At 42.2% G+C, this 24,738-nt stretch overlaps 2 protein-coding genes across 2 annotated transcripts in view; one reads left to right on the top strand and one right to left on the bottom strand.

Moving 5' to 3' along the window:
• Positions 1-24,738, top strand: part of CHRM5 (cholinergic receptor muscarinic 5) — an 80,200-nt gene that overhangs the window by 21,664 nt on the left and 33,798 nt on the right. The gene's annotated exons all lie outside the window — the stretch shown is intronic.
• Positions 1-24,738, bottom strand: part of AVEN (apoptosis and caspase activation inhibitor) — a 168,801-nt gene that overhangs the window by 124,001 nt on the left and 20,062 nt on the right. The window contains exon 2 of the mRNA XM_045815770.2: positions 3,422-3,599. Within this exon, the coding sequence (XP_045671726.1) occupies positions 3,422-3,599 (178 nt within the window). The remainder of the gene's footprint in view (positions 1-3,421; positions 3,600-24,738) is intronic.

Here is a 24,738-nt window from a genome sequence, read left to right as displayed (position 1 = left end):
ATTTATTTCACCTGTCTCCCTCCCTGTGGAATCACCTTCACCGGCTAGATCCTGGAGCAAAGGTGATTCATCTTCTCAAGGTCAACTGCTCTATAAGAATCTCTCCCCCCGAGTTTCAGTAACTAGGGATAGTAACATCCTGCCGTTTCCTGCCCTCCCAATGCTCTACTATCTATGCACTCTCCCCACATCCCACCCATACTTGTGTATATGATGCCTTGGTTAAAACTTCTAATTATACTGAGCAGGCCATCCATGTCCTACAGGAACTCTGACTAACGCAGAGGTCAAACTGGCATCTCAACTTTGACACACGCAAAACTGAGCACTGCCCACAGCTTGACCTATCTCAATCAATGGCAGCTCCCTTCTTGTAGTTATCAGGCCAAGAACCTGGCATCATCCTTATACATCTTTTTATCTCATACCCCGTATCCACAAGTCCTGTATGCTCTTCCCTCAAAATAGATCCAGACGCCAGCCATGTTTCACCAGCTCCATGGCCACCACCCTGGCCATGGCCACCATCCCTGCTTGTTTAGATTGTTGCAATTGCCTCCAACTGGTCTACCAACACAGCAGACAGAGAGAGATCCCGTTAAATATAAGTTAGCTATATCACGCCCCTCTTCAAAACCCTCTGGTGGCTGCTCACCTCACCCCAAGTGAAAGCCACCATCTTTACAATGGTCTACAAGCCTCCCCATGATCTGGCCACATATACCTCTCTGACCTCATCACCTACTTGCTCACCTGGCTCCAGCCATGCTGGCCGCCCTTGCTAGTCTCTCTACTCCCATCGCAAAGCCTTTGAACTTGTTATTCCCTTAGCCTGCAGCACTCCTCCCACAGATACCTTCAACGCTTACTCGCTCACCTTCCTCAGGCCTTTATTCAAATGTTGTCATCTCAGTAAGACCTTCTCTGGCCACTCTTTCTGAAATTGTAACAGCCTCTCCCCACTTTATTTCTATCCCAAGCAATCATCACTATTTAACATCTTTTCTTTAACGTGTCTCCACCCTGTGGAGTGCTCACTCCAGGAAGAGGAGTTTTTGTCTGCTCTGTTCTTTGCCATATGCTCGGCCTCTAAAATAATACCTCGAAGTAGTGGATACTCAAATAATTGTTCAGAACTAGACACCATTCCTCAACTGGTCACAGTTAAAGAGTCGAACAGTACTATGTGTTGGCAAAGACAGCAAACACTAGCAATCCTAGCCCACCTCCACTTTGGAAAGCAACTCGGCTATATCTAGAAAAGTTTATGAGGTGCACATCTAACAAACTAGCCACGTTTTTTCTGGGCTGTTTATTTATGTACCCAAGTGAATATGGTATACTGCAAGTCTGCGACTCTGAGGAGTACAGTCAGCCTATCTGGAGAATATTAATATTTTATGATCACAGAAGGAAGTCCATCTCTCAAAAGCAAACTAATACAGTCCTACTCCTACAATGAAGAAAGAATGGCGAATCTCCTCAGGCATAGGACATGGTGAAAAGAAAATGATAAATCACCAGCAGAGTGGGGAAAAAAATAAAAGCACGTATCAGACGATGTGACAATTGTCATCGTCCAAGAAATCAATCACAGATAAACAAGGCACCTGGAAAGAAATCAGTAAGCAAAGACAGACCACAGGAAAAAGACACAGGAGACCCAAATCGGGTCAGGTTTTAAGTTATAAATAAAATGCTAACATAACCAAAATCATAAGCCAACTGGGCATAACCGCTAGGTCAGACTCGAATTCTGAACTGCCTTCAAACATTCATGCAGGATCTTGCACGTGCCAGACACTGTCCCGGTAATGAACTACACACTTGGTTCAACGAAAATCAGGAGGTTTGCGTGTTAATCTTATGGCCGTACTTCAAGTTTCCCCTACGTCCTTTAGCAGAACAGCTAACAGAAAGTGAACCTAAGCAGCCCACCTTTTACCTTTCTCCCACCTTGAAGAAAAAGTGCTTAGAAGCCTGTAATTGGCCAAAATTCAGGCCACCAGAGGCAAGTACTCATGTGACCGGCAAGAAGATGTGTCAACGGTCCCGAACAGTCAGTGAGTGGGATGCCAACAGCAAACCCCGACTAATGGGGTTACGGTGTGTGTGGCACACAGAGCAAAACGACACCAGGCTGAGCCTTGCTCTTCTCACGCTCACATAGTCTCTCCACTGACAGTTCTCTTTCTGCTCAAAGGGTTTGTCTAAGTCGGAAGAGAATTCATCCCTTTCGGATTCTTACTCTGGTACAGGCACTCAAAAATACAGGCAGATGAGAAAAAAGAAAGGTTGAACTCAGCAGCAACATAAAAGTTGGGAGGAAAAGGGAATTCAGAGCGAACTGTCTGGAAATCTTTACGTCTCTGCTTCTCACCTCCTCCTCCTTTAAAATTTTTTTGACCTGGTGATATTTTGTTGTTGAGGTCATCGTAGACTCACAGAAGACTTTAAAGAAACAATACGGAGAGGTCTCCCGTCCACTTGACCCAGTTTCCCCCAGTGACAACATTGTGCAAACGGTAGTATAATATCACCACCGGAATACTGACACGCCGACATTGATATTACCCACCAGTGCTGCTCAGAGTTCCCAGCTTTATCTGCACTCGCTTGTATGTACGTGTCTTAAGTTCTAGACAATTCTATCACTTGAGCAGGTTGTGTATCTACCACCACAATCGAGATAATGATCAGTAGCAGCACCACGAGGACCCTTTATGTTAACTGTTTATAACCACATCCACCTCCCCCAGCCCTATCCCCTGAGAACCACTAACCCATCCGCCATCCACCCTTTCACCCTCATGCCACACCCTAGCAGAAAGCAGCCATCTGCACAACCAGGCCTGCTCCATTCCTTCCTGCCACTGCTCTCCTACTCCCCAGCCTCACACAGCTGCACAGCAGTCAGGGTGGAGTCTGGGCAGAGAAGGAAAGTACTGCATCTTATGAGAGAAGACTGTCCAAAAGCAAAACAGAAGAGTTTTCACGTTCAGGTGCACAGGTCTCTGCGATGTGCATATCCACTAATATGCATATTTCTGGCTATAAAAGGGGAAAGAACACATATTCTAGAAGCTTGGTAAATCTTTGTATAAACATAAGTATTGATTCCTCTGAAATCAAAAAAATTTAGAGGGGCATAGTTCAGTATTTTTCATTTCCGTAAAGCCTTTTATCCATTTCAACCAGGACTTAAGTCCCTCTACATCGGTACATGGAATCCCTAGCTTCCACTTAAAGAAACATCTTTCTTCCTTGCAAGGCATTAGATATACTGTCCTTTCCTTGAATTTAAAATCCAAAGGACAAAATGAACTGCTAGTTATTACAATGCCGCTTTAAAAGGAACATAAATACAAGGTCTATGCGACTTTCAGGCACTAACCCATACGCATGCAACGGGAACTCATACCTGCCGAGCTGAGGAGAACACTGAAGTCCGTCCCCCTCTGTGACTCTCCACTTTCATTATTGACTTCTTTTTCAATATCTTGATACCGATCCCAGTTAGAGACGATCTTTCTTTTAGAATAATTTCCCTGTTCCTCATTCTCTTCTCCATAGGTCTCTGCATCACTGTCATCTTCAACCTGCAATCATTAGAGACAAATCAATATGCAAGCAGTGGGAATTTCGACCTTAGCGGCCTTAGCAGTAAAGTAAAACCAAACAAAAAAATAGTACGCCGGTATCACGATAAAGAGCACATTTATAGACCAAGCTCTCGGAGGATACTAAATAGTATTTCAAAAGGACCCCATTACACCAGAATGTACTTTCAGGGTAAGCTTTTCTTTCAGCTTTGCAAAGGAAATCTGGCACGTTCCTGACTAAAAATTTGTGGAACTGATATAGGGCTAACGTCTACCCCAGTGTGTCCTTTTTCAAAAGCTGTTTCATCTTATTCAAACAAGGCTACACGAGTCTTAAACTTAGAGGACTTTAGGATAGAAAGCAACCATTTCAGGGGCGCCTGGGTGGCTCAGTCCGTTGAGCGTCTGCCTTCGGCTCAGGTCATGATCCCAGGGTCCTGGGATCAAGCCCTACGTTGGGATCCATGCTCAGCAGGGAGTCTGCTTCTCCCTTTCCCACTGCCCCTCCCCTCCATTCACGCTATCTCTCTCTCTCTCTCTCTCTAATAAATAAATAAAATCTTGAAAGAAAAAAGAAAGAAATCAACCATTTCAAAGCCTACCTACTCCCAGTTAGGCATCACATAAATACTGCAGAAACACCTGCACCGCCACGCACGTAGGGAAGGGAGGGATGAAATCTGACCTATATAAGTTTACATGTAAAATGACTGCGTTTGCTTGGAATTGGTAATGATTAAGGTTTTTGCCAGCTACTGCAATGGGATCTTTTAGTTACAGAAATGAAGTTAATCCTTTTTATGCCCAAGAATGTGGCTTGAGAAAAAAGAAACCACTACATAAGAAACTGAGGCATAATTATTTAAAGTAATGAACAATAAATAAGCACATAAATAAGAATAATACATAAAATATTATAAAGAAGAAGAGGTGGGAGAGAAGAGAGAATAGTGATAAAAGTGAATTAAATGCTCATCTTTCATTTCTGGAAGACAATAGGCTGAATATAAATTTGATACATTAAAAAAAATAAAGTCAGGGGCGCCTGGGTGGCGCAGTCGTTAAGCGTCTGCCTTTGGCTCAGGGCGTGATCCCGGTGTTCTGGGATCGAGCCCCACGTCAGGCTCCTCCGCTAGGAACCTGCTTCTTCCTCTCCCACTCCCCCTGCTTGTGTTCCCTCTCTCGCTGCCTGTCTCTCTGTCAAATGAATAAATAAAATCTTTTAAAAAAATAAATAAATAAAAATAATAAAGTCAATGGAAATAAATCATTCCTAGGTGTTGCACAAAAATTTAATATACAGCTATTTTTTTTTCAATTTTAGGGATTAGTTTTTAAAAACAAATATTTTGAAAGTTTAAAAAAATTAACCATTTCGATTTACAGATTTTACAAACACAATAAATAAGTTTTATAAGTTTAAATGGAACTCTGCTCAGATGCATTCAAGAGAACAGTTTCCATTCATTAAAAGAGGGATGCAGAAAAATGCAGAAGATGAGAAATTATAAAAGATAAAGGGCCTAGTTTCTTCAACGAATCATTTGAAAGGGAAAAAGTGCTGGGGGAGGAGGCAGAAACCTATAGACTGGAAGAGCTTAATGGACAAATAACCATTTGTTATGTCAGGAACTAATCTGAAGTCAGATTCAAATAATAACACTATAGATAGAAATCACTCTGAGACAATCAGAGAAATGTGAGTAACTGGATATTTGATTATATTGAAGAAATACTATTATGTGTTTATTGTTTGCCGTGATACCATATTGTGATTTTTTTAAATGTTATTTTTTAGGAATAAATATTGAACTATTTATGAATGAAAAGACAGGACATGTAGGATTTCCTTCAAAGTAATGGGTGGAGAGGAATAGTGGGTACAGAGGAAATAAACTGAGCATAATTGATAATTACATTATTCTACCTACTTTTGCATGTATTTGAAGTTTTCCATAATCAAAAATAAAACCTCAAAAAGGAAGATGCACGTAGAATCTAAACACACGGTTCAAAGAAGTATCCCAAAGATTATAAAATCCTTATCAAGAGAAAAACTTGTGAAATATATTACAACTCATCTATACAGGACATGTTAGTCTAAACTTTGAAAAAAAAATAAGGTTCTATTAACACAAAAATGGGTCATGTGCACTACAGAAAATTAAGAGGAAGAGACAAGTAAAGAAATAAATAAAAAACCCACATTCCCATCACTTGAGAGTAGGAGTACCACTAGTGACACCTTAGAAAGAGATCTGGAAGTATACGCACTATTATATATTCACAGATACTTTTTTTGTAACAAGAATTTTTTCATCAAAATTCTGCACCTCTCCATCTCAGTTAATGGCATTTGGTGTAACATCCAGACCATTTTCAAATTTGCCTGACCCCAAAAATTTCCTTTAGAGCTGGTTTTGTCCAAGCCAGTATCCTATTCAAGACCATGCCCTATAGTTCACTGTTTATGCCCACGTCCCTTTGAATCTAGCACAGTCTCTTTTTAGGACATTGATTTATTGAAGTGACCAGTACAGGTAGAGTGCAGAGACCCATCTTCCATCTGGCTGCTTCCTGGTGGTACTTGTTTATAAGAAATAATGGATTAAAAAAGAAATCTAAAAATCTGAATGCCCAATAGAGTCAAGTTAAGTATTTTTTGGCTAAAATACATCATAGATGTTTTTCCGAACCTTATGTTACATCACATCAAATGACAGATGATAAATGGCTGACCCAACACAATTAATGCTAAGATTAACCAATGAGGTTGGGTGAAGTCTGATCTCCCCACTGGACAGAATCAAGTTTAGTAAGTTCACATGAAAGGATGGAGTAACTGACCTTTCAAGGTCACTCTCAGCCTTCGAATATAAGCCTCCCTGATGGCACAAGAAGATTGCAATCCCTAGATTATGAGGCAGATCGCCAAGACTGCCTGAACCCTAGAGGTTTCCTGCCGTTCCTGGAGAGTTTCTCAGAACTCAAAGATGGTAGCAGATTAAAGGTACGTGACTGCATACCTGATGTGCCGCTTAAATAAATACCAGGAACGTTCTAAAGAAAATAGCTTCATAACTGATGTGGAACTAAGGGGACAGAACCAGAGCTGAAAATCCTAGCAGGGTTCAATCGGGGAAAATCCAGTATTCCTTTGTTGGCCCACTGGGTAAACGTAATTCAGAGAGGCTTCTCCAGTTAGCACAGAACTTCTGAACATCGCTGTAACACATGCTAAAAATGTAAGCCTGGGCAGAGTACTTAGCTTGACGTGAAAAAGGATGATGGTCTGAAACACCTGAGGAGATTCTAGCAGTGAAACAAGCACTGAAATAGGAAGCAGGGGACCTGGGAAGAATGAATGGCCCTGCCCTCACCATCATTTAATATTTCCAAAGTGCTTAGGATAGCCTGGGCCTCATACCACTGAATGAGTCACTAATCCCCAACTAAGAAGAATCACTGAATCACTCATCACACCCACCCAACCGCAGAGATGAGAAGAGCCGCCGTCGGCCTCGGTCACAAGAGGGTAGTAAAACTAAGAAAGCTGAGGAGACATTCGATGTAACCTAGAGAAAGGTGTATTTTAAAGGTGATTTTATGTTTGGTTCATTTTGCAAAGATCTGGGACAAAATATGCAAAATTGCAAGACAGAAAGAACAAAACAAGTAAGGAAAATCCTGATGAAAGCAATGTGAAAACTATAAGGGCACCATTATTTATGTTATTATTATGTTAACATCATTACAAAATTAGTATGCTAATTTTATATACTGAAAAATATAAGATACTGATGGAAAAAATTAAACAAGACACAAATGTAAAGACAGTCTGTGCTCACAGATTAAAAGAATATTGTTAAAGGGCACCTGGGTGGCTCAGTCGGTTAAGCAACTGACTCTTGAGCTCAGCTCAGGTCATGATCTCAGGGTCCTGAGATCAAGCCCCGCATCAGGCTCCATTCTAGCTGGAGCCTGCTGAAGATGCTCTCTCTCCCTCCCACTCGTGTTCTCTCTCTCTCTCTCTCTCTCTCTCTCTCTCTCACACACACACACACACACACACACACACACAAGAAAAAAAAAAAGAATACTGTTAAAATATCTATAGCGAGGGGTGCCTGGGTGGCTTAGTCTGTTAAGCATCTGCCTTTGTACAGGTCATGATCCTGGGGCCCTGGAACTGAGCCTCCTTCTCCATCACCCTCTGCCCCCTCATGCATGCATGACCATGCACACACACATGCACCCTCACATAAATAAAATCTTTAAAAAAAAAAATCCATAACTACTCAAAGCATCTACAGATTCAGTGCAATCCCTATCAAAATTCCAAATGGCATTTTCCACAGGGAAAAAAAAAACAACAAAAAAAAAACCTGAAACTTTGTATGGAACCACGAAAGTCCCTGAATAGCCAAAGCAAGCTTAAGAAAGAACAACAAAGCTAGACGCATCATGCTTCCTGATAGCAAACTACATTACAAAGCTATAGTAATCACAACTGTATAGCAATGGCATAAAAATAGACACATAGACCAACGGAACAGAATAGACAGCCCTGAAATAAACCCACACATATATGGTCCATTTATGACAAAGGGTACACCATGGGGAAAGGACGATCTCTTCAATAAGTGGTGCTAGGAAAACTGGACAGCCACATGCAAAAGAAATGAAACTGGACCACTATCGCACACCATACACAACAGCTAACTCAGAATGGATTAAATACTGAGTGTAAGACCTGAAACCATAAAACTTCTAGTAGAAAAAAATGGGGGGTAAGCTCCTTGACATCAGTCTTGGCAATTTCTTGGATTTGACACCAAAGCAAAGGCAACAAAACAAAAATAATAAACCACTGAGAATACATCAAACTAAAAAGCCTCTGTACAGCAAAGGCAGCCATCAACAAAATGAAAAGGTACCAACATCACTCATCATCAGGGAAATGCAAATCAAAACCACAATGAGACAGATCACCTCCGAATGGCTGTCAGAATGGCTAAAATCAAAACCACAAGAAGCAACAACTATTGGCGAGGATGTGGAGAAAAAGGAGCCCTCACACACTGTTGGTAGGGATGCAGACTGGTGCAGGTACACTGGGAAACAGTAGAGGCTCCTCAAAAAGTTAAAAAGAGTGTGATTGCTGGATCATAGAGTAGCTCTATCGGGTATTTACCCAAAAAATACAAAAACACTAATTCAAAGGGACACGTGCACCCCTGTGTTTATTGCAGCATTATTTACAACAGCCGAATTACGGAAGCGACCTAAGTGTCCACCAATAGATGAATAGCTAAAGAAGATGTGGTAGATAACTGGAATATTACTCAGCCATTAAAAAGGAATGACATCTTGCCATTTGCAGCCATACGGATGGAGCTAGAGAACATCATGCTAAGCTAAATAAGTCAGTCAGAGAAAGACAAGTCCCATGTGATTTCACGCATGTAGAATTTCAGAAACAAAACAAACGAACAAAGGGGGGAAAAAGAGGCAAACCGAGAAACAGACTCTTCACTGCAGAGAACTAGCATGGTCACCAGAGGGGGGGGGAGGTGAAGGGCATTAAGAGCACACTTACCATGAAGAGCACCGAGTCATGTATAGAATTGTTGAATCACAATACTGTATACCAGAAACTAATATAACACTGCATGTTAACTCTACTGAAATTAAAAAACAATTTTAAAAAATGAAAAGGCAACTTACAGGAGAAAATATTTGCAAGTCATATCTGATAAGCCCTCTCCTCCCATAATGGATTTTAAAAAGCGATTTAAAACAATATGTGCATAATTATATTTCCACATGTTATGGGCCCAACAACACATTTGCCAACGACAGCACAAAGGAGGCGGGTAGGAGCTAAACTGTACTGCGCTAAGGAAAGGACCCCGTACGGGAACTCAAACATACAGAAACAAATGAACAAAACCAGGAACAGGAAATAAGGCTAGTATAACAAAAGCATAAGTATATGCTTATTCTTTTTTCTCCCATTCTTTAAAAGATAAAATCACGTAAGGTGATAATGGTGACCCTGTGTTCTTGGTTTTGTAACCTCCAGACGTAATATGTGTAACACCACCACAAAGGGGGTGGGGAACAGAGCTGTACAGGGGTAGACGCTCGCATGCCTCACCAAGCCACCTAACTCTGACGCGGATTCTGATGAGTTACAAGGTATACAGTAGAGCCCAGAGCAACCACTAAGGAAATGACCCCCCAAAAAAAATCATTAAAGGAATTTAAATGTGATATTAAAAATATTTACTTTATGCAGAAGAAACTGCAAAGGACGAAGAGAGGAACAAAGTCTACGTGAGACCTGTGGGAAACAAGTAAAGGAGCAGACATAAATATCCAACTGTATCAATGGCGACGCTAAATGTGAATAGATTCAACAATTCAGTCAAAAGGCAGGGACTAGCAAAATGGACGTTTTTAGATCCAACTATCTGCTGTCTACAGGAGGCACATTCAAAGACAAGTATTAATAACGCACTGAATGGTAAAAGATACTGTAGGTAAACAGTACGTTACAGAGCCAGAGTGCCTACACAAGTATCAGACGAAATAAACTTTATTTTTTTATAATAATTTATTATATTATGTTAGTCACCATACAGTACATCCCTGGTTTCTGATGTAAAGTTCCATGATTCATTACTCGCGTCTAACACCCAGTGCACCACACAACACGTGCCCTCCTTACTACCCATCACCAGCCTATCCCATTCCCCCACCCCTCCAAAATAAACTTCAAAGCAAAAATTATTATGAGACAAAGAAGGACATTACACAATAAAAGGGTCAATTTAGGACAAAGATGGGACAACTATAACATATGCCCCTAATAATCGAGCCCCACAACATATGCAGCGAACACTGACAGAACTGAAGGGGGAAATTGTTCAACAATAAGAGATGGAGGCGTCAATACCCTGCTTTCAGGGATGGACAGAACAGCTAGACAAAAGCTACCATATGCCCCACAGAACCAATAAAAAGATTTACTCACTGCAGCCATACTGCTATTTAATTTACAACAATAATTTACATGAAATTACAAACTGCTTAGTTGAACTGGCCAGTCTATGAACAGTATGTTTGGGCAACACTGTTTTTTTTTAATTTCCTCTTACCTTTTCTTTCAAAAGAACAACCATCTGCCAAGAAAATATTTAAAGATTATCTTTATCATGAAGAGCCCTCAGATAAGCCAATAAAACTTGGGAAGTTACTAGTAGCACATAGCTAAACAAGAGCCTATGTAAAGCCTTTAATACTCAAAAACCTAACTCTTGAAGGTCCTTGTTTACTTTCAACTGGAGTACAGGGGCGTGGAAATGGTTTTCCTGCTTTGAACCTAATAAGGAGGTCGGAAAACAGTCAATCACATATTTTTCAACAACCTCCCGTGTTCCTCACAAAAATGTAATTACACCATAAATGGGAACAGGTGGGATAGAAAGATAGGCAAGAGAACACATTTAAGGAAATTCCAACATAAGGTCACTGGCAACTAATTTCAGTAATTAGGTAATAATGTCAAATACATCCAACCAAAAATGTTATAATGTGTAAAATTGAAAAATTATATTAATTGACTTTAAAAATTTAAATTGTTACCAAGCTTTAAAATAGATCATTACTTAATAGTCTAATTGCCAACTTTTATATTTGTTGCCCTATTCAGGTCATTTTTTATTCAGTGGCTGGTACTTCACTACTTTAAAAATTAGTCTAGAAAAAATTATAAACCATCATAATTGAAGAGTTAAATGACAGCTTTTGCTATTAGGAAAGTGTGCTAGCCCTGCACCCCAATGTTTACACAGCAATGTCAACAATAGTCAAACTATGGAAAGAGCCCAGATGTCCACTGACAGGTGAATGGATAAAGAAGATGTGGTGTATATGGAATACACACCAAAATGGAATATTAGCCATCAAAAAAATGAAATCTCGCCATTTGCAACAACGTGGATGGAACTAGAAGGTATTAAGCTAAGCGAAATATATGAGGCAGAGAAAGACAATTATCATATGATCTCGCTGATACATGGAATTTAAGAAATAAGGTAGAGGATCATAGGAGAAAAGAGGAAAAAATAAAACAAAACCAAAGAGAGAGGCAAACCTTAAGAGACTCTTAATCATAAGAAACAAACTGAGGGTTGCTGGAGGGGAAGGGCGGACGGATGGCGTAACTGGGTGATGGACATTAAGGAGGCCATGTGATATAATGAGCACTGGGTGTTCTATAAGATGAATCACAGACCTGTACCTCTGAAACCAGTAATACATCATGTTAATTTAAAAAAATAAAATAAGTATGCTAGCAAAAACAATTTTTATGTAGCATCAAGAAGCTAAATTTCCATTAAAAATTGAAAATATGTATATATACACTATATACATAATATACAGGTAAATAAGGAGGTTTCCATTTGTCATTGTGTATTAAAATATACATTAGAACATGAGCATATTTGAAATGCAATATATGGCATATATATGTACATTATCTACTGAGCCCAGAACAAGGTACACAGTATTTGAGCTCCAAAATACTCTAGCCAGCAAGAAGGGGGGGAAAAAGTAGTCCAAACCATCCTCAAATTCAGAGTTTCTCTAGCAAGAGAATTATCTACAGCTTCTTTTCTTGTCCTTTCCCATGACTGGTATGTGATAAAGAAGAGGGGGCAACGGAATCTGAGAACAGAGAAAATGGTTCCCCAATCCTCAAAGTAGCTGCTCAGGGATACTTCTCCCAGACCTCTTCACTCATCCCCAGTCCTTGTTTTTTTAAAGCTTAATACTCTACATCCAACGTGGGGCTTGAACTCACAACCCAAGATCAAGAATCACACACTCTACGGACTGAACCAGCAAGGAGCCCCTCCAGTCCTTATCTTTCTTTCTCCAAGTCCTTATATCTTATCTTTCTCACCTGTGTTATTTTGCTTCTGAAAGTTGGCTAGAAAGAGAAGGCACTGGAAGGTAATTACCATTTGCAGGCAGTCCGTACAAGGGCTAGAGTATGGGATATCTTATTGTGAAGACCTTGAGAATTTATGCTTCCATAATTTAAGGGTCGTTTGGAAATTAGACTGCAGTAACTTTATAGGACTAAACGGTGATTTCACACTATACTTTGTGGAAGTCCTTTTATGGGCTCCTTGTGGAAAAGAGGGGTAAGTGGCAATAGAATCAGCCTCATTCATTTAATCTGCTTTACAACTGGAAATGTAAGAATTCAGGCTAAAAAAGGTTTGTATGTTGTTACTTATTAAGATTTATTTATTTATCTTGGGGGGTGGAAGGGCAGAAGGAGACAGAGAAAATCTCAGCGGACTCCCCACTGAGCCCAACACATGGCCGATCCCACAACCCTGAGCCAAAACCAAGAGTCAGACGCTCAACTGACTGAGCCACCCAGACACTCCCAGACTAAGAAAAGGTTCTAAAAACTACCAAATGAGGGGTGCCTGGGTGGCCCAGTCAGTTAAGCATCTGCCTTCAGCTCGGGTCATGATCTCAGGGTCCCGGGATAGGATTCAGCCCTGAGTCCGGAATCCCTGCTCAGCGGGGAGCCTGCTTCTCCCTCTCCCTCTGCTGCTCCCCCTGCTTATGTGCTTCCTCTCTCTCCCCGCTCCCTCTCTCAAATAATATTAAAGGAGAAAAAAAAAACTAACAAGTTAATCAACCTTGCAAGTCCCAATCTCCAGGTAAAATTCTATGAATTAGGTTAACGTCAACAACTTTTCATTAAAAGATTTTATATATACAAATACATACTTGATAGGAGGCCTGCAGGTAGACTCTGGGCATTCCTGGGCAAGTTTAGTGTACAACCTCACTCACCTTGACTACAGTGCTCAGAGGTCACTTTCTCCTAAGGGGGCAAGGGACAGGTCAGGTGCACACGCCTCTGCTTCCTCTTCCCTGGTATTCCAGCACCCGGCCTTAACGGCCAGATTTACCTTCCACGGTCTCAGTTAAATTTTCACTCCTCTTATCCACCAGCACAGGACTGGTCTCCTTGTATCATCACCTTCCACTTTCCAGAAAACTTACAGACCATTAAATAGCTGTTGTTTATCTGGCCAACTTTAAGACACTCCCCAAACTCTCAGGTCACCAGAGGGAGAGAACTTAATTAACAGGGAAACAATTACTGAACCAGAAGGAACCCAAACAGCCCTGGTGCGGCCTCTGCCCTCAAGGGAGATCATGTAGCCATCACACCGGGCCAGCCGACCCTCTGCTGAGCCTGTGATAAGGTCTGCACCCAAATTAACCACGTCGCGTCCTTCATAAGCACAAACTTCCAATTCCTCACACATAACGGTTTCTTAAATGCCTCACAGCGTTGAGTTGTTCTAATCGAGATGAACTCGCCAGGAGTGACTAGGCCATCGCAGCTGCCCCTGCACCACAAATTTTGAAAATAAAATTAAAATTAAAAAGCACCTGTATTTTTAGTTCCCTCTCTGGACACATTTCTTTCTTTAAATATACCTTTAAAATGGCACTTATCTTCCATGTCTGTCCTACAATATATCTGAAAAGGACTGCTTTTGTTCCTTGCAAACATTCCTCCTACACTGCTGCCAACATTCCTTCGACAACCCTTTTTTAAAGATTTTTTCACTTATTTATTTGACAGAGAGAGAGAGTGAGTGCACACAAGTAGGTGGGGTGGCAAGCAGAAAGAGAGGGAGAAGCAGACTCCCCGCTGAGCAAGGAGTCCGATGAGGGACTCCATCCCAGGACCCTAGATCATGACCTGAGCCGAAGGCAGACGTTTAACTGACTGAGCCACCCAGGTGCCCCTCAATGACTATTTAAGTGTCAGTCACCAGTTCAGGCACTGGGAGTACAAAAACAAATCAGACAAGGTCTTGTGCCTTAAGAACCCAGAGTCCTATAAGAAATCAAAGAAGCAAACACATACTTTAAGAAGTGTGATATGTGTGCATGTGCCTCCCTAAGATGTTATAGGAGCACCGAGAAAGCACCAGCAATGGAGGAGAAAGAGATGGAAGACATCTTCAGGACCAGCCTTGTTGGAGGAGGAAGGCATTTCAGGTTGAGGGAACCATATAATTCAGCTGAATTTAGCTGTGGACGTGTGGCCTGAGATTAGTCTAGGGAAATAAGCACCCGCTACCTCCTGCTGGAAGGAGCTCCCAGACTCCAAGAGAATTAGCAAAGAAGATGCCTATAACCAAGGGATAACAGCTGTTCAAAACAAAACCCAGGGAGGTCAATGGGAAGATGGTACCAGGAGCGGCATGGTTTTTAGTCTTCCCAAATGCCCCATGAAAACCACACAGAGCAACTAGGATAGCGTGATCAACACTCCATGGAATACATGCATGCAAACCTAGGCGGCAAGCTCTCTCCACAAAGCCCCAAACATGAACGGATAGGAACAAGTCAACAGTCCCAAGTCCTGCATGGTACCCGTGCCTCTGAGAAGCAGAGGGAGTCAGGCGGACATCAGACCTGAGCATCCCAGAACAAACAACCGGTGCTCATGAGGAAGTGAGCAGGCCCACTGAGAACAGCAGCTGGAAATGTTGGGTCTTGGGCACACCAAGAGCTACTGGGCAGGAGTTCACAGAAAAGTCTTGAAGGGGCCAAGTCAGTCTGGGCCCCATGAACTCTCAGCGGTAACTGGGCAAAGCTCCTCACAGGACACAACTCCACTCTGAAGAGAAATCGCTGAGGGTAGAATCCAAAGCTAGCAGAACAGAGACAGTGAAGAAAAGGGGGAAAAGAAGGGCCAGACTGGGAGAGGGGTGACAGGGAGGAAGCAAGGACTCACCGCATGGGAGAAGGTTTGTATTTCTGCATTCAAAATAACAGAGGAGGGTACTTCAGAGCCATGAACCCTGAAAACTATCCTTTATTATTATTATGTTCAATAGCCAGCATATAGTACATCATTAGTTTTTGAAAACTATCCTTAAGAGTGTCTTATCACAAACAACAAAGGACCGTGTTCAAATCCCGTATGAAGTTGTCATCACAAGGACAAAGATAGTAAGGATAGGAGCATTTACATAATAAGTCAATATATAAAAACAAAGCACCCAAAATTCTTTATTGTAATACAATTTCACTGTTTTAAGTGTGTAACTAAAATCCCACCCTCAGTCTTGAGGGGCAAAGGATTTAAAAAAAAAAAAAAGAAAAAAAGAACAGCTGTCCATCTCAATCTTGCTCAGAGACATCAACACATGAAGAAAAAAAAAAAAAGTGGGGTGGAGAGAACCCGAAAACAGAGGAAAAACATAAGCCAACCCACAAAGCAGGTTTAATAACAACCCACAGGGCTCCTCACTCCATCCTTTTCCTTCTCCAAGTTCTTATCTCGTCCTCATAGGTGTTATTTTGTTTCAGAGAGTTTGATAAAAACAAGAGGCATGAGAAAGTCATTCCCGTTTGTTAGCAGAATCAGGAATCTTGGCCAGAACAACTCTTCTCTCCATTCCTAGATTCTCAGATGCCCTCCCCGCTCAGCATGGAGTCTGCTTGAAAGTTTTTCTCCCTCTCCCTCTACCCCTCCCCCCAAAACATTCACTTTCTTTCAAATAAATCTTAAAAAAAAAAAAAGGTATCTCAGCCATAATCTCCTGAGCTGCAAAATGTACCCATATCTTTTATGAACTATTTGTAACAGGAGTTTTTGATCCAGTCAAGACACTTCATCACACCTGTGAACCCACCATTAGCTAAACCCGAGCGTCTCCACATGCTGGTAACGCTACGGGGCCTGTAAGAATAAACAATGGCAATACTTTAAAAATTCCCTCCTCTTGTGAGCTGCTCCGTTTTTAAAACACCATGGGGATTTTGACAAAAACATTTATTTCCTTTATACGGAGTTCTAAACCACTGACTTCTAAATAATCTCTGAGTTTATCAAGCTTATATTATCTGCCAGGTGTCTCTCCACCTACAGTGAGCCCACCCATCCCAAATTCACTCCCTCAGTCCGCTGGCTAACAACTCATCAAGAAAGCAGAGAACGTATGCTCAGCTCCCCTATAAAGGAGACAAAGCAGCCACCACCACATGCCATCTTCAACCGCATGGAGATCCCATTGGCCTGTCAATAAAGTTAAGCACTTTGCTCAGAGAAGTCCCTTCCTGGGACACCTGAGTGGCTCATTCAGTTAAGCCTCTGCCTTAGGCTCAGGTCATGATCCCAGGGTCCTGGGCTCAAGTGCCTCATCGGGCCCCTTGCTCAGTGGGGAGCCTGCTTCTCCCTCTGCCTGCCACTCCCCCTGCTTGGGCTCCCTCTCTCCCTCTCCCTCTCTTTCCGAGAAATAAAATCTTTAAAAAAAAAAAAAAAAGTCCCTTTTCACCAGCTATTTTGGAACATTTTTCACTTAAGATTTTTCATGCAATATTCCTGTTACCATGTAGCTACCAATTTAATAAGATGTCATTATCAAGATAAGTGATTTCAGCAAGTCTTATCTGAAGTTCTACAAGGACTGAAAAACTCTACAATCTGCCCACTATTTATTCTAGCAACACTTGTAAGCACTGCATTGTCACACACAATTCTTTTGTTTGCTATTGTGCTTTACCCAATGCATACAGCAGGGTCAACAGATTTTTTTTTTTTTTTTTAAGAAATGCAGTCTTTTCTTTTTTAATGTTTCACTTATTTTCTTTAGTAATCTCTACACCCAACATGGAGCTCGAACTCATGACCCGAAGGTCAAGAGTCACGTGTTCTTCTGAGTGAACCAGCCAGTGCCCCTAGGGTCAATAGATTTTTTTCTTTAATGAAATCAACAGTCTTCTCCATGCCTCAAAATAGAGGTTTCACTACCAGACAATGTCCCTTCCTGCCTTTAGAATAGAACTTCTCACTGATACCTTTGTAAGCTTGCTTTACACTATCAGTCCATGGAGGCAAATTGAAAATTTAGTTGAAACAATACTATCTCTCTTAAAGCATCCACGGAAATCATCTGGTTTAAGCCCTGAGGCTTTAGAGAGGAAAGGAGGTTCAGAAAAGACTTGCCCAAAGTCTCACTTCACAGCAGAAGCAGAATGACGAAATCTGCCTAGAATGCAACCCAGTGCTTTTGCAAACAGGTCTCTTGACTGAGCAAAATCGTAGTAAAAGAAAGCATTCTTTCTGATGAATTTTCTAAAACCTTTATGGAATTTCTACTCAAAACTCCTACCAGTAGAAAAAAAAATAATGACACTGTTTAAATGGCAAAAGCAATAGAGCAAGTCAGAGACTAATGATTCAAGAACCATCCTCCGATGTTGAGGCCGCCTTCCTTACACCAGTGACGCTATCTTGATCTCTCGAAACTCATTCTTGTTCAACTATCTTACGTAATTTCGAGGAAGTCCTGGAAGACAGGTTAAGATCTTACACATAAGGATATATACACAGATGATATACAGTTGAAACAGGTCACATACCCACTCCTAACACTTAGCATCCATAAAAAGAGCACATCTCTGACACAAAAGCTTATTCAACTTCAAACCATTCGTAACAGTCATTTAAAACAGCAAGGTTCACAGTGTGGGGAAATGGCTCGATAGTAAAAAGTCACTCACAGTTAAAAGCAATAAATACGACCAGAGATTGGAGGAGAGGACCACACATAATCAATAACAATAAAGAAAAGATACGCAATTTGAAAAGAGTTGACAAGCATTTCCAAATATTGTAGAAAGTACTTCAGAGCAAAACGAAAACAGAAGATGATGTCAACTGGTGACAAACTGGTTTAAAAAAAAAAAAAAAGGCAACTGTACAAAACAGGTGTGATCTAAATCTATGCTTCTTTAAAAGATTAATGCCACCATCTGGCAGAAAAGCCTTCTCCCACCACCTCACAATTCAGTCAAACGGACTGCCACCCTCACTGCGCCTTCATCAGAGACGGATCGAAGTTACGGACGGGCAGCTCGAAATCTGCGTGCCTTCGTCACATCATTCAGCTCCCTTGGCTGAACTTCCATCTTCTCTCTCCTTGTGATGAAAAGCTCAAGGATTAACAAACCAGGTCAAATTTCAGGAGATACAAGACCTAATCTCCACACAACTTTTTCTTCTCCCTGTCTTTAGTCAGGGGCCGAACTCAAGCCCTGACGAGCACAAGCTGTTTGATCTCCCAATCCACACGAGAGAACAGTGGACCTACCAGAACTCTCTCCCTCTCAGCACCCACCTCACGGGGGACAGCCCACGTACACTGACCAAACGATGAGAAGGACATCGCTAGACCAACCACCTGTCAAGTCTTTGTGCATGTGGCTTAGTGGACACTGCTGAAATAAGTCGTGTGTGCTTCCCCTTCTCTAGCCTCTACCAGCTCAAGCTCCTCTTTTGAATTTATCCTCCTTTTCAGCTCTTCCCTGATGAACAGAGTTGTATAAAATGTGTAACATCTCTCTGCTGTGGGCTGGCTAAATTCTTCTGGGTGTTGAAATCTTTGCTTTCTCTTCAAGAGCACTCGCACATGACAACATTAACACGAAGAGAAAAGGAAGGACGTGCTCACGGCACTCCAGCGAGTGGCTCCCTTAAACTAGAAGCCAACAGAAATCAAAGGACAGCTACTGCAAAAATCGTATGCCGAGACTTCATGTGCAAATATTTCGTAGACGGAATAAGACGGCATTGTTTGCAATGAAGATGAGTGCGCGTTATTACACTTACAACCTGCTTTTGCCACACAACGCATGACATTTGAAAGGTGCTCGGCTGGCACACACTTCTTTTCTGGCTAAACTGTGTTCTCTCACTCCTTAGCCATCAACTGAATGACATCATATGGCTACAAACAAGCAAAAACCCCGTCCTTCTGATCCCCACTACTTCAGCCAAAATGGAGAAACAAGAAAATGCACTTTTCGGAGGCAGACAGATTGGACAGACAATTTCCCCTATGAAAGGACAGAATACCATAATCTGCATTTCCCTTCTGCAGCTCTTTTCAAGTGTGACCTTTAGGAAGCTCTTCCAACATTGGGGAGGCAAAAACTTTAATTAAAAGAAAGGGCAGCAAAGATGGCTAAGGAAGGGAGAAAGCTTTTTACCTTTCATTAGAGAAAGGTGGATTTTCTCAAAGCTCCCATTCGCGAGGACAAAATGCAAATCCCAGGATCAGGATTTTATCGAACACACAAGCTAAGGGCCTTGAAGCTGGGCCACAGCGCAGTGTACCTAATAACCGCAGTTTGCTAGAATTCCCTTGGCGTTGGCAGTGCTAGCATCACCTTATCTTTTGTACAACCGTGAGACCATTTATCAGTCTTCACAGAAATTTAAAGCAACACTTCATTCCACCTTCTCAAGATCCCCAACAACATTGTCCAAATACTCCTTTGTGAAAGAGGCGCAAATTAAACTCTAGTATTGCTTTCTTCTAACAAGGAGGCCTGTGGATTTAAAATCCTAATTGAAACCCTCAAGAAGAATAAACTTGAAAAAGCTAAAGCCTATTAGGACACGAGCTCTAGCTGCGGCAGAATGAAAATGCTGTCTATTCCTGTAACGTGCTTAGCACATCGCCTCCAAATAGTACCCTCAGTGGGATTTCTGCAGAGGCAACATTGACGAGACTGAAGTAATTGGAAATTCAGAGCCCTTCCCTGAGAGTACGACACTGTCATCATAACTTTGACAAGGAGAAAAGAAAAGAAACTGCCCGGAGTGTGAGATATCATTAAGATAGCTCTGAGTGCGCTGGGTCTCAGAGACAGCCCTAGAGAATAAAAGGGACAGGAAGAGGGCCCTGGGAAACAGAAGGTCTGCCCTGAAGAAAAGGTCACAATCGCCAGCCGGGTAAGCCTTGCTTCCTTCTACACAGCCCCAAGACCAGCTTCAGGCTTTAGCCACAGCAATTCGGTGCATGAAGGCAAAAGAGAGAAAGGGAAACTCCGTGTATTCTTCCATCTAATGGTCCTGAAGCCACTCACAAAGCAGCAAGAGTAAGATTCTCCCAGGACGGAGTCCCGGTGCAGAGTGGTAGATTCTGCGAGCTCAAGCACACACCCTGCTTGAAAAAAAGGCAGTCACAGGCTTACAACTCTGCCGAACGGACAGGCTCTTCTCTTTCGCCACCGAGGAGGGCTGGCGACCTAACTTCCTCACTGACAAAGTATTTCACGTCGTAAATGATAGTCCTCTCGGTCTGGAAAATTTACCCTTTTAGGATCTGATGAAAATTACAATGAGATGGCTCTCCAATAATTATTTCCTTTTGTTCCACTTACACAGGGTAAAATACCAAGTTCTAGTTCAGACGAATGTAGTCATAAAACCACCACCACGATCAAGATACAGAACAGTCCCGTCGGCCCCAAGTTTCCCATCATGCCCCCTCTCCAAGGGTTCTTTCATTGAAAGTACATTCACAGTAGATCCGTCCTTGTGATCAACAGCGGTCCGTGCCTTTTTCTGGCTAAATCGTGGTGCCCTGTGTGGACGTACCACAGTTTGAGTATCCATTCACCAGTTACAGAATTTGGGCTGTTGCTCTCGGCAATGATAAAAAAGCCACCGTGAGCATGCACAAATGTAAGTTTTCATTTCGTCTGAGTAATTAATACCCAAGGGTGGGGTTGCTACATGACAGGATAAGCATATGTCTAACAGGGTAAGAAGCTGCTGGGATTTGGCTCTGTCATTTCCTACGCATCCCACTAGTCAGACAGCGATTTCTTCTTGTGGTTTTAGTTTGCATTCCCCTGAGAACAAACGTTGTTGAGCATCTCGGAGCTATTTGCCATTAACATGTCTTCATGGGCGAATTGTCTATTTAAATCTTTTTCCCATTTTTCTTAATGGGTTGTGTCTTCCTGGATTTTGAAGGTGCTACGTGTTTTCTGGATGGAAGTCCTTCGTTGGATATGTGACTTGACAATACTTCTCCCGCTCTCTGATATTTAGAATTTATTCCTTAGAGTAGTTTGGGGTTCACAGCAAAACCAAGCGGAAGGTCCAGAGATCACCCACATGCCCTCTGTGGTTATCTTTTCATGAAAAACAGTTGATATGTTGGACTTTCCTTTTGCCGATCATGCTTCTGGTGCTATATCTAAGAAATTTTGGCCTAACCCAAGGTCACAAACACTTTCTCCCACGTTGTCTCCTAAAAGAAGAGCTACCCTTCCATTCATTTCAGGACAGTTTAACTCATGGAGCAGTTATTATAACTGCTTTAAAGTCTCTGATAATCTCAGTATCTGGATCATCCTGGAGTTGGCATTTGTTGACTGTGTTTTGTCAAGAATTGGTCACATTTTTCTGTAACACTGTGAAATTTTAAATGCAGGATAACATCCTGAATATGAAGTCATGTGAACTCTGAGTCCTGTCACGAATCCTCTGAAGGGCGTTAGGATTCTGTTTGATCAGGCAACCGATCTGGGGAGGTTCAGACAGCAAGTCCTCCCTCCTCCTCTGCAGGCCATGGTTCCATGGTCACTCGAGTTCTCAAGGCTTTTGCTACACGGCTTTGGGTCCATTCCCCCCAATCCCCCGCCCCGCCATGTGCAGCGCAGGGCAAGTCCTAGCCTCAGGCCAGTTCACACACACAGGACCCTGTTCCAGCTCTTTCCTCTCTAGGATTCTCCCAACCTGCTGGCCCAAAGGTGGGATTTCTCTTGTTGGTCTAGCTCCCTGCATGGCCCCTCATGGGGCAAAGCAGAGAGAGAAGCGATAAGGAAATTAAAGCAGGCAGCCTCTCACTTTTTGGACTGCAAGGGCCCACTTCCTGGTTCCCCTGGCCAGAAAAGCAGGATTTCGAAAGGCACTTTAGCTGCCAGCACCACCAGCCACACTAGCTCTCCAAGGGGTCTCTCTCCGTGAAATAAAAGGAGGGAGAGACCCCTACACACCTTCCAGCTTGCATTTCCCCATTCTTCCGGCCAGAAAGATGGGATTTTTCTTGGATTTTAGCTCCCTCTGCACCACTGCTGCAGCTCTGAGAGCCTGCCTTGGTTCCCGGCCAGAGAGAAAAGAAAAACAAGGAGGAATTCACCCCATGGGTCCCCCACACAGGTGGTTTCTCCAGGCTTTCATTCCCTTCCCAACTGCCATCTTGACTTTCCTGAGTCCTCGGGTCATCCCCAGTTTCTCACTGCAATCCATGGGAGAAACAGGCCCTGGGGAGCTGACTTCATCTCCGTCACGTCCTCCGGTAATTTTCCTGTTAGGTGCTGAGGCAACACCCCTCTTCCCACTTTGTGTTCTGGCAGCTTCCACAGCTGAGCTGAGGCGCTAGCCCACCTCTCGCCTTCCACTTGAGCGTATTGCCAGGGCAGAGAAAACCCCATCCCGGATTCTCCTAAAGCCGTGACATGGAGTGCACATGCTTTACGCTCAGCCTAGCTGTCACCATTTATTGCACATCCTTAAGAAAGACCGAGGGAAAGAAAAAAACGACCTGACCTCTGGCACATCGTCCTGTTCTAGTCCCCGCGCTCCACAAGCCTCAGTCTCCTGCCTTCCCCTCCAGTCGCACCAGGCTTAGGAGGCCAGGTGGGTGGTTAACTGTTCATTGCAAACAGCTGCTCGTTAGGCATGTTGAGCGTGACTAAGACTAACCCACACAGGTTCAGGCTGTTGAGGGCATCAAAGGAAGAAAGCGTGTGTTAGAGGCTTCTTTCTTTAGCAGACATTTAAACCCATTCTGGCTCTTTTCATTGATGACAAAATAGAGGACTGTATCCAGAGAGGAGCCCAGAGAGTGGATTTAGTTTCAGATGTACAGTCAAACCTACCCTCCCTTCACTGCCTTGAGTTGTAATAGGAAAAGCATAAACCTGCTAACAGAAAATGAACGTGAATGTTTCCAGAATACTGGAAATAATGCCGTGCTTAAACACAAAATCCACTATTCGGTCACGTGACCGAGATCTACGAAGAGCCTACACTCTGCCAGGCACTGTTTCGTGTACATGGAATACAGGAATAAGCAAGACAAATTCCCTGCCCTTGTGGAGTCATCAAACAACAATCAAATACATAATATTACATAAATACATAAAAACACAGTTGTTTCAGGTTGTGACAAATACCATAAAGTAGGGTAAGAAGCTGGAGAACGATGAGGGCACGATTTGATGTAGAATAGTCAGGAAAATCTCTTCAGAGATAACATTTAAGCAGAGAACCTGATACGGTAAGGAAGCAAACCATGCAAGGATTTGGGGATATAAAGGCAGAATGTTCCGGGCAGCAGGTGCATAGGCCCTCAGGAGAGAAGGGTCAAAAACCGAGCCAGCGTCATTATGCTGGCTACACTGGATGGAACTTGGAGGAAAGAGGGCAATAATGAGACAGAAGAAGCAAGCAGGCGTCAGATCATGAAGGGCTTTACACGGCATGGTAAGGAATTTGGATTTTATCCTAAATGTGACGGGAGAGCTATAGAGACATGAAAAATGCAAGGTTTGAGCTAACCATCTTTCTCACTCTCAATCTCAACCACAAAAATTACTTTCAGATTCAGAGCTAAACATAATGTTCCAATCCACTGCATACTCAGTCTCAACAACTCATGAAGTCAATACAAAGTCAAATCATGACTTTGAAGATGAATGAAGCATTCATTCATTATTCATTCATTCATTAATCCATCCCCAAAACAATACTTATATAACATAAATACCCTCAAATGCCAAATTACTCCTTTTCTACTAGAGAAAAAAAGTGATAGACTACGTTTAGCTTTTGAACTTGTATTTTTATTATAAAAATCTGCCAACACTAAATCCCCAGGTACCCATAACACAGCTTCAACAATTATGAATAATTTGCCAGTCTCATTTTTATCTATCACCCTCTGCTTCCTCAAACGCGCACACACACACACACACACACCCCCATGTGCACACATATTTTTTAGTGTATTGTTTTCTGGAATATTTTTAAACAGATCTCACATCTATCATTTCACCCATAATATTTCATTATGTATCTCACACTAAAAACCTTAAATATAAAAACACAATGCCTTTGCCATACCAAACAAAAGAAACAATAATCCTTTAACATGACCTGATCTGTGCTCAAATTTCCTCCAATTAGCTCAAATCTTTTCTTTTG

Source organism: Ursus americanus, chromosome 36 (assembly GCF_024610735.1).
Source record: "Ursus americanus isolate L20-20 chromosome 36, mUrsAme1.1.p, whole genome shotgun sequence".
NCBI lineage: Eukaryota > Metazoa > Chordata > Mammalia > Carnivora > Ursidae > Ursus > Ursus americanus.
Note: the sequence above shows the minus strand (reverse complement) of the source record. Positions and strands in the feature narration are given on the sequence as shown.